Raw genomic sequence first — 18,027 nt, 5'->3', positions numbered from 1 at the left:
GTAACTTTTTCTATAACTACATTATCCGACTACATACCTGACATATGTAATACTACTATTAGATCTGCTCAAAACTAATTGGTATAGAACATCTAGTAGGTATAATACAATACAGCAAATCATCACAGCAGAAATGCAGATTTTGGAGTCCTTGGAAACTTGAAGAAAACTGGTACCAAAGCATTCTATAATGTTCTTCAGTTGAATCGAGTAAAGGGAATTTATTACTTATTATCTAAATGACAAGTATAACTCCAAAAACAACAGTTCTAAAGCATACTACCCCACACCATTTTTTTTTCTCTGTAAGAATACAAGATTACCGCAACCTTACGGATAAATTATACGTGACAAAATTCTTTATTTTAAGTCCCTCTACACAGTGGTCTACCATAAATACACTTCATCAATTTTTTGATGTGCCATTTACTCCACATGGACATTGGTGACTTTTCAGCCACTTTTGTTAACTAAAAAGGCACCCAGTCATTTACACAACCTCTCATCCATCATGTGTATGCTCCAATCTTGTAAACAAATGCTTGCTTACAAGATGAAAAGAAAAAATCTGATACTTGTATTCCAGTTATGATGCATGCAACCTCAATTCTATTGGATTAAATACATTTTCTCTTACCTGGTAATCATTCCACATTAGACATTTTTCCGTTATATCCCTTGCCCTCTATAATATACGTACAATACAGTACTAGCATGCTTGAGAGAAGAACTATGTGCATAGGGCACTTCAGAACATTCATTACCAACAAACAGGCACATGACTAAGAGGGGGATACTCCAATTATACTGAAATGACTGATCCTCTTTTATAAATTAACTTTTAAGTGTACTTTGCTGCACAACTTCTCCATCCTCCTCAATCCTCCACATGACACAGGATACGGCAACAAGGCCTTCTAATATGCGTTGCCTATATCAAGTTGGAAGGGATATTTAGGGGAGTAGTCACCGATTCACTACCTGTGTGGAGGGGAGTGCCGAGCCTGCGTGGAGAGCCACCCCCCACTCCTGCCGCCGACACCACCACCACAGCTAGGCACTGTCAGCTCTCCACACATAATACACCAGCTTACTCACCATCATCATTCATAACATTGGGGTCACCCATTATCTAGTTATGGAGATGGAAGAGAAAAGAAATAACAATCAACATTACTGAGGGGTATTGCAAAATGAGTTATCGGATGGCACAACTGTGAATATGTCTCATATATCAATATAAGCAAACAATTACTGCAGAAAACAAAAGTAAACTACATCTAATGAACAATGATCCCTCCCCTGCCAGAAAAATGTTGGTGAAGCAAATCAGTGACACACTAGTGCCATTTCCTGAAAACTGTATAATGGAACCTCATGACTCTAGTCACTTTTCTTATCACCAAAACTCCCTTACAAGGGGGGAGGACATCTTACTCTACTAACTCTAAGGAACAGTCATTTTCTATCGATACATTTCTTTCTCAGAAATGACCACAAAAAGACAATCATAAAGTAAGCAAGCCGCAACAAACTGACTTAGTCATCTAGCGGTGTGCTTCCCAGTGTCATGAGGTGTAACTTCCGAATGTGGGATGAAGGATTGATTACCTGCGCCCTGAAGGTCACATAAGCCCTTGGCTAGACATTCAGGGTGCTGGGATGTCAGTTTGGTGCGGTGAAACTGATAGGCTGATATGAAAAGTCATGGCTGCTAATGGATATATTTATTGCCAATTTTTACAAGATTTGTAGAGCTATGATTATTAATGAAAGATGCATGAGAAATGTTTCTGCCTATCCCCTGGTCCAGTAGAAATTTTGGAATCTACCACAATATCTGCTTGACTTATTTTAACACTTGGGGAAAACCTAATTCAAAAATATATATTTATATATAGATATATGATTCAATTTTAGTACCAGGGAAAAATCAGCCTACATGCACACAATACACTTGACTTGCAAGTACCAAGACTAAGCAATTAACTTGGGTGCGTTATCTAGTGAAGGCTAACTAAGATGCCTTTGATCTTTCCCACCCTTATGTTTTAACTTTACTGTACACTGTTACAAGGTCAAACTTAATATGCTCTATTACCCACCCAGGTACAATATTCTTACTATAAGAGGGCCCTGAAACATCATTTTTTTTTTTCATGTATATCTCATCATCTAAAAGCCAAACTTTATTTTTTTCCATTTTTCCTCTCACTTCTGTGAAGACTTGAAACAGTAAGAACCTCCCCAGTGTAGACTTGGTCCAGGCAGAAATCCTGGGATCAGCATTAATAAACTCAACATGAGTTAAAAGATGCCAAAATTCATACCTTACGATATGAACTGCCATGTGGGATGTTCTCTGACTGAAGACAGAAAGATGGTTATGAAACGGTTCAATTGTCAGATCTGCTAAAGCCAGGTCAACTTATAAATATGAACGGTTAATGGTAATCACATAGCTGCACAATTGTAAGCAGCTAAATACTAATCTGCTTTCAATAAAATGTGAAAACTTTTCACGGACTTGTCTGATAACTAGACACAGTGTAATAAATAAAAGTTAATTCTTAAAACATTTAGGGAGACTTGTAATGAAGTTAATTAGGCACAGCAGGTCTGCCAAAAGAACTGATGGCCGAATAATAACGCTGGGAGCGAGGGTGTCAGCATCTTGCAAGAGCCTGATCCTCAACCTGTGTGAAAACTGGTGTGGCCCCAGGCAACATCCACATGGATTAAACTGAGTAATGAACATTTGCACAATGAAAAATGAGGCTGATAAAAAAGAAAAATCAAGAATACTATTCATCAAACAGCTAATAATGATAAATTTTTAAGATATCTAAACAGTAAACAAGTAATTATTACACACAACTGCCCTGTCATATACAGTACAATATAAACTGAAAAGCTCATATATTTCTATTTAAAATAACAAAAAGGTCAAAACAAAAAATGTAGTTGGTGACTGGGGAAATTCAAGATATTTAAATGGTCATAAATGAGAGATTTGTAATGGTAATGCCTGATGAATGAGATGACACTTTGAACACACAGGCCATTGTTGAAGAGAAAATGAAACTGCTGTGACCTAGTAAATGCAAGGTGCTTGTCAGTTGGGAGAAACATCAGATCGTTTCCACTGCAAACAGTCAATAATAACGGGAAATTACCCCTAAGAGTTACATGCGCAAAGGATCCCATAACAGCTGAAAAGCACCTGAAATTTGGATGACTTTATGGAGCTTGAAATCCCTAAAATGTTTAATTATGATTTTATTTACTGATTTATTTATATACATACGTACATATATGTGGCATATGTTTGTATACATTCTGTATACAAATACATATACACATACAGAAAAAATGAAAAAAATAACATTCAACACTACAATGGAACGAGGCAATGATGGTGTGCTTATGTTTCAAGCCCCTATACTAAGTCAATTTATTTATATTTTTATGGGTGAGAGATAATGGTGGGAATGAGGTGGATAATGAATTATTATTTTCTATTTTTTAAGGCATGACCCCCATTATGGCATTTTGTCGGGCCCGCTTCCCCTCCTCATCAGATATACGCTGTTCAATGAGAAACTGCGCTGTTGAAATGCCCGAGGGGAGGCCAGTAATGGTCACGACCCGGTTTCTTGTACCGGGTACATAATTACCCTTCTTGGAGATTTGAATTGTTGTCCCAGAGATGTGTTGAATCTCCACCAGTGATTTCCCTCCAGGCCCAAGGATAGCACCAACTATGTGCTCACCAACTTCAACATCCACCTTCTTGCTGCCATCTGGGGCACCAGGAGGCAATTCTCCTGGTGATGGGCTCTTTCTTAAAGGGGTGCCAAGACCAAAGGAGTTACTGTTCAAAGGTAGACTGCCCCCCATCTCGGTCGACTGTCGGCGAAAGGGATCAAAAGGAGGTTCGCTATTAAATCTGTCCACTTGTCGTTGTGGTGAAGTTGGTCCCCCTAAACCTTGTCCAAGATTTAGTCCTGATGCAACAGTTGTGCCTATAGGACCAAATGGACCATTATTCCCATTGCTCATGGAGGAACCGTGGTATTCCCCTGGGTTACCAGAGGAATTAATATTACCAAGCATGGCATTACCTCCCATATTACCTTGACCCTGGCCCTGACCTCCCTGTTGAGATGATGGACTTCCAAGACCTAGCCCCAGTCCTATGATGCCATAATTAATGAGTGTATTTATGGCACTACATACTTCAGCATTTGACTGATCAGCAAAACCTGAGGATCTCAAGATAGACCGGACATGCTCCAACAACTGGCCTGTGATAACAGGATTACCAGCACCTCCATTTGGATATGCAGAACTCAAGTTCAAGGTCAGGTTAACACCACCACCAAGGAGATTCCCCAGTCCACTCACTGAAATGAAAAAAAGAAAAGAAATCATATAACTTGTGACATCTGACAAAAATACAATTACAGGTTTAAATAATAAAACTTCCCTAATCAGTGTAGGGTAAGAGGTCTTACAACTATGAAAGAATATAAAAACAGTACCACAAAAACATTGTAACAAAACAGCATTCCAATATGTTAACAATCTATTATATAAATATAAAAGCAATGCAAATCTCTATAACTTGTGTGTATAACTCCAAGGTAGTACTTTGTATTCATGTTGACTAGATGTCTCCACATAATTTTTTATCACTACTTCCAGTTACTGTGCAGTGAAAAAAAAGAAGCTAATTTTTAACAGAAAAAACTATTTTTTATTGCTCATTGTAGAGCTTGTTTTCTTGTTAGGATACTGATTTTACCATCCTTATGAGGCTGATTATTGGTACTTTACTGAACAGAATTAAAAGACAAAAGCAACACAAAAAAATGAAACGGTCAAATTAACAACCAATTTAGCTCGAAAACATTTCTAAAATTCTGTCATACAGTATGTATTTGCCAAAACTCACATTTTTAAATAATCTATTCTTCCTAGGCATAGAAGTATACATTCCTCACTGCAACCTAAAATTGGTTGTTGATCATTGGCACATGGGTTAGTAGGGGGGTTGGCTACTGCCTATCCTCTCTAAGCACTTTTTTTTTTGTATAGCTAGAAAAAATAGACTATAAAAAAGTGTCTATCTCATATGGAAATATAAACCACTGCCTTTTACACAGAAGCCTTACTCCTTGGGATGTCTCTCAACTGACTAGCAAGTTGCTTCTCCACCTAGTAATGTCTTATGTCCCAGTCAAGATAGTAAGCAGGGAAGTGCTGATTCCTGTTGACCCTTAAACTCCGACTGGACGTATTATACGTCGACTAAAATTGTCTGTCGGGTGCTTAACCCTTTAACTCCGACTAGATGTATTAAACGTCGATTAACCCTCTTACGCCAAAGGGGTATAATAAATATCGTCTCCCGTATGGCGAGGGGGTCTCGGAGTGAGAGCAGAAGCAGAAAAAATATTTTTTTCAAAAAATCACAGCGCGCTTAGTTTTTAAGATTAAGAGTTCATTTTTGGCTCCTTTTTTTTTTTATCATATCCTGAAGTTTACTATGCAACCATCAGAAATGAAAAAAAATATCATTATCATATATAAATAATGCGATATATGATAGCGCGAAAACAAAATTTCATATATAATTGTATTCAAATCGTGCTGTGAGCAAAACGGTTAAAGCTAACGAGTTAATTTTTTTGTTGTTGTTTTGTACACTAAATTGCAATTATTTTGGTATATAACAAATTGTAAAACGGTCAAAACAACACAGAGAAAATATTATCACAAAATGATGCATGATAACGAGAGGACGTAAAATTTTTTTTTTTTTTTTTCAAAAATTCACCATAAATCTAAATATTGTTCTAGAGACTTCCAATTTGTTTTAAAATGAAGATAAATGATTGAATATTACTATACTGTAAGAGTTTTAGCTTAAAATTGCATTTTTTGACATTTCGGACGAGATGAAGTTGACCGAATGTAGAGTTTTTAAAATATTTTTTTTATATGCAAATATTTCAAAAATGAGAAAAGCTACAACCTTCAATTATTTTTTGTTGTATTCTACATGAAATTGTGCACATTTTCATATATAAAACTCTATGAAACCCCTAATATGAAACGGAGCAAATATAACAAGAATGCAACGTATGCATTTCGGAGATTTGCGGCGGAGAATTCGCACGCGGAGGGAAGGAAAGTTTTTTTTAAATTCACCCTATATCTAAATATTGTGCTCGAGACTTCAAATTTATTTCAAAATGAAGATAAATGACTGAATATTACTAGACTGTAAGAGTTTTAGCTTACAATTGCGTTTTTCGACTATTTCGGTAGAGTCAAAGTTGACCGAACGTGGTTTTTTTCTATTCATCGTGATTTATATGCAAATATTTCGAAAATGAGAAAAGCTACAACCTTCAATTATTTTTTGTTGTATTCTACATGAAATTGTGCACATTTTCATATATAAAACTCTATGAAACCCCTAATATGAAACGGAGCAAATATAACAAAAATGCGACGTATGCATTTCGGAGATTTGCGGCGGAGAATTCGCGCGCGGAGGGAAGGAAAGTTTTTTTTTAAATTCACCCTATATCTAAATATTGTGCTCAAGACTTCAAATTTATTTCAAAATGAAGATAAATGACTGAATATTACTAGACTGTAAGAGTTTTAGCTTACAATTGCGTTTTTCGACTATTTCGGTAGAGTCAAAGTTTACCGAACGTGGTTTTTTTCTATTCATCGTGATTTATATGCAAATATTTCGAAAATGAGAAAAGCTACAACCTTCAATCATTTTTTGTTGTATTCTACATAAAATTGCGCACATTTTCATACATAAAACCTGATGTAACGGCTAATTTAAAATGGTGCAAACATTACGACAATCGCACGAAAATATGTCTTGATTTTTTTCGGAAGAGTTACCGCGCGGATGTGAGGAAAAAATTTTTTTTTTCATAAATTCACCATAAATCAAAATATTGTGCTAGAGACTTCGAATTTGTTGCAAAATGAAGGTAAATGATTGAATATTACTTGAATATAAGAGTTTTAGCTTACAATTGCGTTTTTTACCATTTCGGTAGAGTCAAAGTTGACCGAAGGTTGAAATTTTTGCACTTAACGTTATTTATATGAAAATATTTCAAAACTGATAAAAGCTACAACCATGGGTTATTTTTAGTTGTATTGTGCATGAAATTGCACACATTTCCATATATCAAACTTTATGTAACGGCTAATTTAAAATGGTGCAAACATTACCACAATCGCACGAAAAAATTTATCGGAAGAGTTACCGCGCTCACGTAAGGAAAAAGTTTTTTCATAAATTCACCATAAATCGAAATATTGTGCTAGAGACGTCCAATTTGTTGCAAAATGAAGGTAAATGATTGAATATTACTAGAATACAGGTGTTTTAGTTTACAATTGCGTTTTTTGACCATTTCGGTAGAGTCAAAGTTGACCGAAGGTTGAAATTTTGGCACGTATCGTTATTTATATGAAAATATTTCAAAACTGATAAAAGCTACAATCATGAGTATTTTTTTGTTGTATTCTACATGAAATTGTGCACATTTTCATATGTCTATAATACTCCATGTAACGGCTAATTTAAAATGGTGCAAAAATAATGTCAAAGTGACGAAATAATTTCTGAGATGTGTCATCGATACTTTTTAGTGCGATAAGAAAGAAATTCGCGCTTGCGCGCCTGCGTAACGATTGTAAACAAAACAACGCCTTGATCTGTGAGCTCCCAGCATCCCCCAAGGCGCGTGATTCAAAAGTTTTTGCCTGGTAGGCCTATAAGTATTTTTCCGTGAATTTTTAAAAAACTTTTTTATGTTGACGTTTAATACGTCCAATCGGCACCCGGAAGACAATTTATCTCAACGTTTAATACGTCTAATTGGCGTAAGAGGGTTAAAATTGTCTGTCGTATGAAAATTGGACGTATGGTACGTCGACGAAAAAGTTTTTTTAAAATTCGCGGAAAAATAGTATAGGCCTACTAGGCGAAAACTTTTGAATCACGCGCCTTTGGGGATGCTGGGAGTTCACGATCAAGCTGCTGTTTTGTTTACCAGCGTGACCCAGGTGCGCATGCGCGAAATGCCTCCTTCTCGCATCAGCCTTTGTATATTAGCCATTACATAAAGTTTTATATATGTAGAATACAACAAAAAAACAATCCATGGTTGTAGCTTTTATCAGTTTTGAAATACTTACATATAAATCACGAAAAGTGCCAAAATTTCAACCTTCGGTCAATTTTGACTCGACCGAAATGGTTGAAAACGCAATTGTAAGCTAAAACTCTTACATTCTAGTAATATTCAATCATTTAACTTCATTTTGCAAAAAAATTGGAACTCTAGCACAATATTTTGATTTATGGTGAATTTTTGAACAATACTTTTTCCTTATGTCGCGCACGGTAACTCTGCCGAAAATCTCAGAAATATTTTTGTCAGTTTGTCGTAATGTTTGCACCATTTTATATTAGCCGTTACATAAGTTTTATATATGAAAATGTGCGCAATTTCATGTAGAATACAACAAAAAACTATTCATGGTTGTAGCTTTTATCAGTTTTGAAATACTTTCATATAAATCACGAAAAGTGCCAAAATCTCAACCTTCGGTCAACTTTGACTCGACTGAAATGGTCGAAAAAAGCGCAATTGGTAGCTAAAACTCTTACATTCTAGTAATATTCTATTATTTACCTTCATTTTGCAAAAATTGAGAAAACTCTAGCACAATATTTCGATTTATGGTGAATTTTTGAAAAATACTTTTTCCTTATGTCCGAGCACTGGTAACGTGCCGAACATCTCAGAAATGTTTTTGTCAGTTTTGTCGTAATGTTTGCAACACAAAACAATCCATGGTTGTAGCTTTTCTCAGTTTTGAAATATTTTCATATAAACCACGATGTGCCAAAATTCCAACCTTTGTTCAATTTTGGCTCGACCGAAATGGTCGAAAAACACAATTCTAAGCTATAACTCTTACATTTTAGTAATATTCAATCATTTACCTTTATTTTGCAACAACTTGGAAGTCTCTGGCACAATATTTCAATTATAGTGAATTTTTGGAAAACACTTTAATTCTTTCATCAGATTGTCGTAATATTTTTCGACTGAAATGGTCGAAAAACGCAATTGTAAGCTAAAACTCTTACATCTAGTCATTCTATTATTTACCTTCATTTTGCAAAAATTAGAAAACTCTAGCACAATATTTCGATTTATGGTGAATTTTTGAAAAATACTTTTTCCTTATGTCCGAGCACGGTAACTGCCGAACATCTCAGAAATGTTTTTGTCAGTTTGTCGTAATGTTTACAACAACAAAACAATCCTGGTTGTAGCTTTTCTCAGTTTTGAAATATTTTCATATAAACCACGATGTGCCAAAATTCCAACCTTTGTTTCAATTTTGGCTCGACCGAAATGGTCGAAAAACACATTCTAAGCTATCTCTTACATTTTAGTAATATTCATCATTTACCTTTATTTTGCAACAACTTGGAAGTCTCTGGCACAATATTTCAATTTATAGTGAATTTTTGGAAAACACTTTAAATTCTTTCATCAGATTGTCGTAATATTTGTACCATTTTATATTAGCTGTTACATAAAGTTTTATATGAAAATATGCGCAATTTCATGTAGAATACAACAAAAAATAAGTCATGGATGTAGCTTTAATGTTTTGAAATATTTTCATATAAATCACGATAAATAGTAAAAATTCGACCTTTGGTCAACTTTAACTTGACCGATATGGTCGAAAACTGCAATTGCAAGCTAAAACACTTACAGTCTTGTAATATTCAATCAATTATCTTCATTTTGCAACAAATGGGAAGTCTCTAGCACAGTATTTAGTTTTATGGTGAATTTTTTGGAAAAAAAAAAAAAAAAAAAAAAAAAAAAATTTACGTCGGCGAGTTACGAATTCATGCATCATTTGGTGATAATATTTTCTCTGATTTGCTTTGATAATTTTACAATTTGTAGTATGAGAAGCCATTCATCTTACCTGTTCAACCCCCATTCTTATTACCTCTGGGCTACCCCGGGGCTAACCAAAGTCCCAGACAAAGGGAACCCTGAAATTATAAACCTCTCACATCTCTCTCATCTGGAACTGATAGGTTCTCGGTTTTCACAACAAACCTAAGAACATACTAGAACGAGAGATGTCCCACCCTACAAGTACCAGACAAGTGAAGATATGCCATGAAACTTGCAAATAAGCTTTTCCAAGGCAAAAGCTGGCAAAACGCAGTCTGGAGAGAGAAATCCTGTCAACGACCTCTCCCAGGTTTCTTGAGAAGGAAAACACTTTTTGACGTTCCTTGTAACCAAAGCTTAGAGATCTATGCCGTTCAATTTGAAGACCTGGCTCAGGGCTGAGCAATAGCCTTTCACCATGGAGACTGAGAGGAACCTGTCTTGATGAAGGTAGACAAGGAAGTATGCAATCAGCAGAACAGAAGCCCCAAACATTGTGAAACCCATTCTATGAAACCACTTTTGCAGGGTATACAAAGTGCTACCAAGGTATTTGTGACTCCTGGTGCAGTTAATGCTCAGGCAATGACACCGATCACACTGAATGAGATGATGGTGTAAACTTCCCAATTGCCCTTGGGGTAACTGACAGATGAGGACAGAACAATCTCCCTCCCTGCTTGTTGATTTACAATGTACACCAGCAATCATATTGTCATACATCAGCACCAAGGAGTTACCTATCACACACCTGAAATGCTTATAGGGTTAGCAGTGATGCTTGCATTTCCAAAACAATGTACAGACTAGGCTCATTCTCCATCCCTACACCTGAAGCATACTAACACTCTGGTGTAGTGCACTCCGTCATTCCTTTGATGCATCCATCAGCAGAGGCATTTCCAGGTGCACACAGTTCAAGGAAGTAGAATTCCAACAAGGAGGTTCTTGTCACCCAGTCACTGCCAAGCAGGATCTTCCCTGACGTCACCACGTAAGGGCACAAGTTAGGAGGGAAGATTGCTTGAGGCCAACCAATGTTACTTCAGTTGCCCTTGAGGGATGAGCTTCTTCAGGATGAAAGGTAACCATGCTGTTTGCTTTTGTCACGACAGGAATTGTGCTGAAAATTCCGAGCCTGCTGGCACAGGAGTCTGAAGGAAAGACTTACTGCCGCTGTGTCTATGAGCACAACCCCCACAGCATAGCAAAATATGAGTGGGTGATCTCTCTATGCCTCTTAGGATGCCAGAGGTAGCCTATCATCCACATAAAGCAGCAAGTATATACTCTGCAAATCCAAGTCGACACAAAATACCTGTGTGAACAAGAGGGGCTGTCGCCACTCTTCAACAACTAACCCTCTCTGATGGAATCCAACATAGCCTGGCCTGTTTCCATATTGATTCAAGTCTGAAGAACAAGCTCACAGTGGGAAGAAATTGTTGACCAGTCTCCAGCTTACAGTTGCCTTCTATACCAAGAATAGGCGACTTTAAAAACCAGTGTTGATCTCCAAATTCCTCCTCACCTCTGCTGAGAGGGCCAGGGTTTTCTGGGGATCTTGGAGGGTAAGGCAGAAACACTACTGGAGCACTGTCTAGAAGAAGGTAGACAAGAAGTCCTCAATCTGCTGAACATAGCTCGGACAAAGTTGAGTCCCAATCTACGACACTAAGCACAGAAGATAGCTAACTTTCCCCATTACACTTAACAGACCTCCTGAGGCAACCAGATATTTCCCATGTAGTCTTGAGAGAGAGAGAGAGAGAGAGATCTCAAAGGAACTGCTGGGTAACCTCCAACTGTAAAGTTTGAGGGTCTGCACTGACTAGTGGTTCCTTTGTACTTGTGGCCAACAAGATGACTGGGCCAGGCTCTTTGGACACCTCCAACAGAAAAGCTGGCAGATCACGATATCACTCTGCTTGGGCTATTGGGGTCATTTAACCTACAATGATTTGTCACAGGGTGACTCAGACTGGTGGGATAGCTTAGACAGTCAAACTTTGCTCAGGGGTCTGGAACAGGGAAAACACTGAGAGTTTTCACTAGGGTCATTCTGTGGGTATGGATGGTATAGTGAATAAGTCAATGATTCACGTTTTAGAAATATATGCACCATTAGAACAGCCCTGGGGTCTGGAATGGGGGAGGTGCTTACTGAGTATACTAGTAAATAGGTCAATGAATGATGTTCTAGATATAGAAAAGCTTTCCTGCCATGCAAGGATATATGGACTCATCACTACTACTTAACCCTGGTAGCTGAACTGATTTGCCAAAACATACCTCCTGCCCAGATTGTACTTGGCTGACAGCTCGACAGTCTGGCAAACAACCCACTTATGTATCTGCATTACCTTCAGTTATGTTGTTGCTCAACAACACAACAGAGTGACATATCAAGTTTCGAAGACATTGATATATGAGGATTCTCTCTCCATACATCTAAAGTGGTCTCCTAGGTGTACACCCCTTTACTAATAGTCTACGGCCTGTAAACATCATCGATGTAATAATTTGGCCTAAAGGACTGACATAAGATACAAGAATTCTGTTTTTAGGGCATAACTATATTGATGGCTCACACTAAGCCTATATTCATTGATGAATTACTGTTGAGGCAATTGTTTAATGACATCTAGTAAATTGCCTACCATCTGTTAACATCTTCAATGTAAAATATTTTTGCCTAAAGGAAAGGTACAAGATACAAAAATTCTTTTTTGAGGACCACATCATACTGTCAGCCCACAAGAGGCCTATGAAAGAGGAACAAGCAACAAATTACTTTTCAGGCAATAATCCAATGATGTCTAGTGCATCGCCGATGCCCTGTAAACAACGCTGATGTAAAAGCTGGTCCTAACGTAATATACAAGATTACTTTTCAAGGCAAAAACATACCAGCAACTTGCAAGTCAAGTTGCTTATCTGTTAGCCTAAAAGAATGACAAAACATTCAAAAGACAGTTTGTGAGTATTTATACTTGGAAAACACACCATTCGAGAATTTAAAATAAAAACATAACTACTTAACGAGGGTTACAATTAATGAAACCCAGTAAATAAAACACATTATGCAAAATCTAGCCTATAGGAATGGCGTAATAAACGAGAATTACTTTATGGCAAAACTACTTTCGTCCTCTTATTACTTTAGGGCCAAACTATTTTCATCGGCTTGTAAGAGTAAACAAGATTAGCTGATGAATCAACTCAACACTTACAAAATTAAGAAAACACTCATCATGAGATTACATTGATGGTTACTAAATATGCGTTCTAGTGGGAATGCACACCACTGAAATCCAATTAAATAACTGGAAAATAATGAACAAACCATTGCCATCATCAGTGTTTATCAGACCACAGCAGGAACAAGGTAATCTTTCTGCATACAGTTGTTCCTATTCTCTTGCTAGTGGGCGAACTGTCACCTACAGTTTGAAGTGTTACCCGCGAATTTTGAATTCAAGCTGCCGTTAAAAAATGACAAATTTTTAACCAATTTGTATTTTTCATAACTAACAAACCTGAGGTCTTAACCTTAGGATAATACTAGCACCAAACTGGAAACCAGTAGAATTAATAACAAAATTTGTGAGATCCAGGGACTATTGGCATATATACCAGGTCACGGGGTATTGTAGTTCCCAGAATGCCCTTGGCGTCCCGTGGTCCATCAGTTACTCTTCCAACCCAGTTTAGACTGTTAGAGGGGTGGTTAGAGGTTGACCTTATCTGTTAAGACCTCAGGTTTGTTAGGTATGAAAAATACAAATTGGTTAAAAATTTGTCATCTGTTCATATACGAAACAAACCTTCGGTCTTAACATTAGGATAGACTTACTTATTGGTGAGAGTTGAGTCTCTCAACTGGAAGTTTGCCACCTTTATCCATTTCCATATACAGTAGTACCTTGAGATACGAAAGGCTCAACTTATGAAAAATCCAAGTTACGAAAGCCAATACGAAAAATTTAACGGCTCTACATACGAAAAGTTTTCAAGATACGAAAGGTTTCTGAAAGTCCGAGATTCGCCCGGATAACAATTTTGAAAATCGCGCCGCGCGCCGCCATCTTAGTACTAGTAGACTCGCCACCATCCTCCTGCTCTCCCATTGGTTCTAGATGCTAGTCGCGGCCATAAAATCCTTCTCTCCTATTGGCCAGCGTCCCTCCCATCATGCATCTACTATGTATACGTGGTGGCGTGCTTTGGCCACTCGGTACCAGCATTGTTATAGTACGCACGCGGTATTCGTTTTCGGGATCGTCAATGTGTACGTTATTTAAAAAAAAAAAAAGTGACCAAGATCTCTCACATGGGATAAGTGATCAATGTCTCTCTCATGGGATAACTGGAAACTTTGCAAGGTTGGTAGAATATCCACTCCCTGCTAAACAGAGGGTGTAGACCAATCATTTACAACATGCATACCAGTACGTATAATCAAGGCACTTCAGTTTATGTTGAGGGTCAGCAGCCGAACATTCAGTACCCCAATCTGTTGCAGAGAGAGCATTTGGTTGAACAGGGTTTTGATGGGCACCAGGGCCAACAGTCATATGAGGTGCAAAGAAAGAACAGAAAGTTGAAATTCTGTATAATAATAATAATAATAATAATAATAATAATAATAAAATAATAATAATAATAATAATAATAAGAATAATATAATAATAAATAAAAAAAAAAAAAAAAAAAAAAAAAAAAAAAAAAAAAAAAAAAAAAAAAAAACACCAGAAATTAAAGCTGCTTTTCATAAAGTGCAATCATTTGTAGAAGACCCCCCGAAAAGGCTCACACAGGAATTGTGTACGTATATGTTTTTTAAAGTGTACGTACGTACATATGTACAATAGAAAAAAAAACGGCAGAAATTAAAGCCGCTTTTCATAAAGTGCAATCATTTGTAGAAGACACCCCCCAAAAAAGAAAAAAGCTCACACAGGAACATTGTGAAGTAGGCAGAAGCAATCTTCCTTGGATAGTTACGTATGTACGTAGCCTCACTCGAAAGGTAAGCTTCCACATTTTACGTACAGTATATTTCTTGTTACCATGTACACTAATATAAACTTTATTTACAGGTTATATTTTGCATTTTTTTTTATTAATTTAGGTATTGAATGGTCCAAATTGTTGTAGTATTTCATTGTTTATAGGTCAATTTAGCTTTTATTATGAAATTTACTGGGGTGTTTTTGGAGGGCTTGGAACGGATTAGCCATTTTACATGTAAAATGTGGTCCAAGATACGAAAACCTCATGATACGAAAGGCGTCTCGGAACCGATTAATTTCGTATCTCGAGGTACTACTGTAGTAGATGTATCTAAGACAATGGACTATTAACCTTTGAACCAAAGATATATGAGAGTCTACTGGTTTCCCTCTCTGGATGTTTCATACAATGCCATGGTTTATTGCATTACGGAAGGTGGAGAGCTATCCGTTCTCATAAAGCACTCCTGTCCCTTGTATCTGGATCTACTATCACCCCACTCTCTTCCTATTATTGAGAGGAGTTTGTTGCTACTGAAAAGTATCCTACACTAGATTATTTTTACAGTATGGCTGTCCCCCTCACCTGCATCTAGTTCGTTAATGCTCATGATGGTACTCTCCTTCATACAGCCCGTAAGTAAAGGATTAGTTAGAAAAGTAGTAAAGAAGAAAGACCAGTCATCTCATTCATTCTACTTTCATACCTTCATCTTAGACTAGACACAAACTGACCCACCATGGGTACTGAATGAGCTATACACCACTTGCTGGGCAGCCACCACTGGACCCAAGGAAAAAGTGTCCAACGATCTATGGGCAACGTCTTTTAAATAAAAGGAAGTGAAAGTTTTTTGGCATCGCCAAATACCAGCTTTCAAAATCCTCTCCAGGGACATATTTTTCTTGAATGCCAAAGAAGCACTCAAGCCTCTGATGTCATGAGCTCTAGCTCTCTACAGGCTATTTGACCCTCTGTCTCCTGTCATGTATGCATTCCTGATCATTTCTCTCGGCCAAAACGATAGTGTGTTACTGGACACTTCCTTCTTGTTCCATCCTGTACTTACAAATAGCCTTTGGCATCCCGGCCTGAGATGCCACGTTCTTCTTAAGTATGCTCTTAGTACTCTGACAAGGCATAGAAGGCAAATCTGCCATCCACTACTGATGGGTTGTAAGTTTTGGCAACGAATCTGGGACAAACTCAAGAACTATAAACTTCCAACCTCTTGGATACTTCCCCACATATGACAGACCATGCAGCTCCCCCTCCCTTTTGGTTGAGTCTAGGGCCAATAGAACGACTGCCTTCAGGATCAAGCTTCCATCTGTGGCCTGTCTCAATGGCTTGTATGGGGGTTTTGTAAGACTACTCAGTACCATGGTCAAATTCCAATCTGGGGCTTTTAGTTCCTTCGGGGAACAGGACTGCTCAAAACTCTTCATTAACATAGCCATCTCCCATGAAGAAGAAATGTCCATGCCTTCCATCCGCAGGACCTAAGCTTGAGCAGCCCTGTATCCCTTTACAGCGAATACAGACATGCCTTTCTGTCCTGAGATATATCACAAAATCTGCTAACTGTTGAATAGTGGTTCCGAGTGGAGACAAGTTCCCTCTACGACACCAATCACAGTATGCGGACTATTTTCCTTGGTAGACCGCTGCCGACGACCTTCTGATATTTCCTGCCATCTGTGCTGCTGCTTTCTGAGAAAAGCCTCTCGCTTGCAGGAGATATTTGACATTCTCCACCCGTGAAGTGATAGGGACTGCATCGACTGATGGTACCTCTCCATGTGTGGTTGACAGTAGGTTGTTCCATGGAGGTAACTCTCTCGGCACATCTATTAGGAGTTCCAACAGGTCCGGAAACCATTCTGCCTTCGGCCACAAAAGGGCTACCAGAGTCATTTTGAGGTTCTGAGACCACATTACCTTGTTCAGAACCTGATGGATTAGGCAAAATGGAGGAAATGTGTACACGTACAGATTGCCCCATGGTTGTTGAAGCGCATCTTCTGCTACTGCCTCAGCATCCGGGACTACTGAACAATACACTTCCAATTTTTTGTTGTACCTGGTCGAGAATAGGTCTATGTTCGGCCTTTCCCATAATATGAACATTCTGTCCACCACTTCTTGATGCAAGGACCACTCCGTTCCTAGGATCTGGTTCCAGCGGCTCAATTTGTTGGCCACTATGTTTCTTTTTGCTGGAATATATCTGGCTCTGATGTCTACTAAATTCTCTACTGTCATCAGGTGTAACTGCAAATACTAGGCCTCCTTATTTGTTTACATAAGCTACTACTGTGGTGTCATATGACATCATTACCACTGATTGCCTCTTCACCCTCTCCCGGAATTCCTGTAGCGCCAGAAACGCTGCTTTTAATGCCAACACGTTTATATGGAGTTCTCTGTCCTTGCAACTCCACTTCCCTGAAATCATCAGCTCCTCCACGTGGGCTCCCCAACCTTCGAGTGACACATCTGAGAACAGCAAGAGGTCCGGAGAGGGTTGCTGAAGAGTAACTCCCCTGTCAGATTGTCGTTCTGCACCCACTACAGTAGGTCTTTCCTCACCTCTGTCAACAAGGGAATTTGCTCATATGGGTGATCTACCGTTGGCGACCGAAACTCCTTCATCCTCCATTGCAATGATCGAAGGTGTAGTCTTCCGTGTGGTACCAGCTTCTCCAAGGAACTTGGAATTCCCAGGAATACTTGCCACTGTTTTGCTGGCTGTGTTTGTTTTTCCAGAAAGGCATTCACCACTTGTTTGTATTTCTCTACCCTCTGGTCTGCTGGGAACACTTTGGCTTTTACTGTGTCTATAATCATACCCATTTACACCAGCCGTTGATTTGGATTCAACTTTGACTTCTGATTCATCACAATACCTAGGCTGTGACAAAACTGCAGAAGGGTATCCCTGTCCCGAAGTAATTTTTCTCTG

The 18,027-nt window shown here is 38.1% G+C and overlaps 1 protein-coding gene across 4 annotated transcripts in view; it reads right to left on the bottom strand.

Moving 5' to 3' along the window:
• Positions 1 to 48: 48 nt before the first annotated feature.
• The window catches only part of LOC135217190 (RNA-binding protein Pasilla-like), a 56,603-nt gene continuing 38,624 nt past the window's right edge, over positions 49 to 18,027 (bottom strand). For 3 of the 4 annotated variants that reach the window (XM_064252917.1, XM_064252916.1, XM_064252918.1), the window contains exon 6: positions 1,713 to 4,406. In XM_064252917.1, coding sequence (XP_064108987.1) covers positions 3,526 to 4,406 — 881 coding nt within the window. In that variant the 3' untranslated portion in view covers positions 1,713 to 3,525. Of the gene's footprint in view, positions 1,133 to 1,712; positions 4,407 to 18,027 lie in introns of those variants that run through there. The other variant, XM_064252919.1, reaches the window with a different exon arrangement.

This window comes from Macrobrachium nipponense, chromosome 7 (assembly GCF_015104395.2).
Source record: "Macrobrachium nipponense isolate FS-2020 chromosome 7, ASM1510439v2, whole genome shotgun sequence".
Lineage (NCBI taxonomy): Eukaryota > Metazoa > Arthropoda > Malacostraca > Decapoda > Palaemonidae > Macrobrachium > Macrobrachium nipponense.
This window is presented reverse-complemented; position numbering and strand designations above follow the sequence as displayed.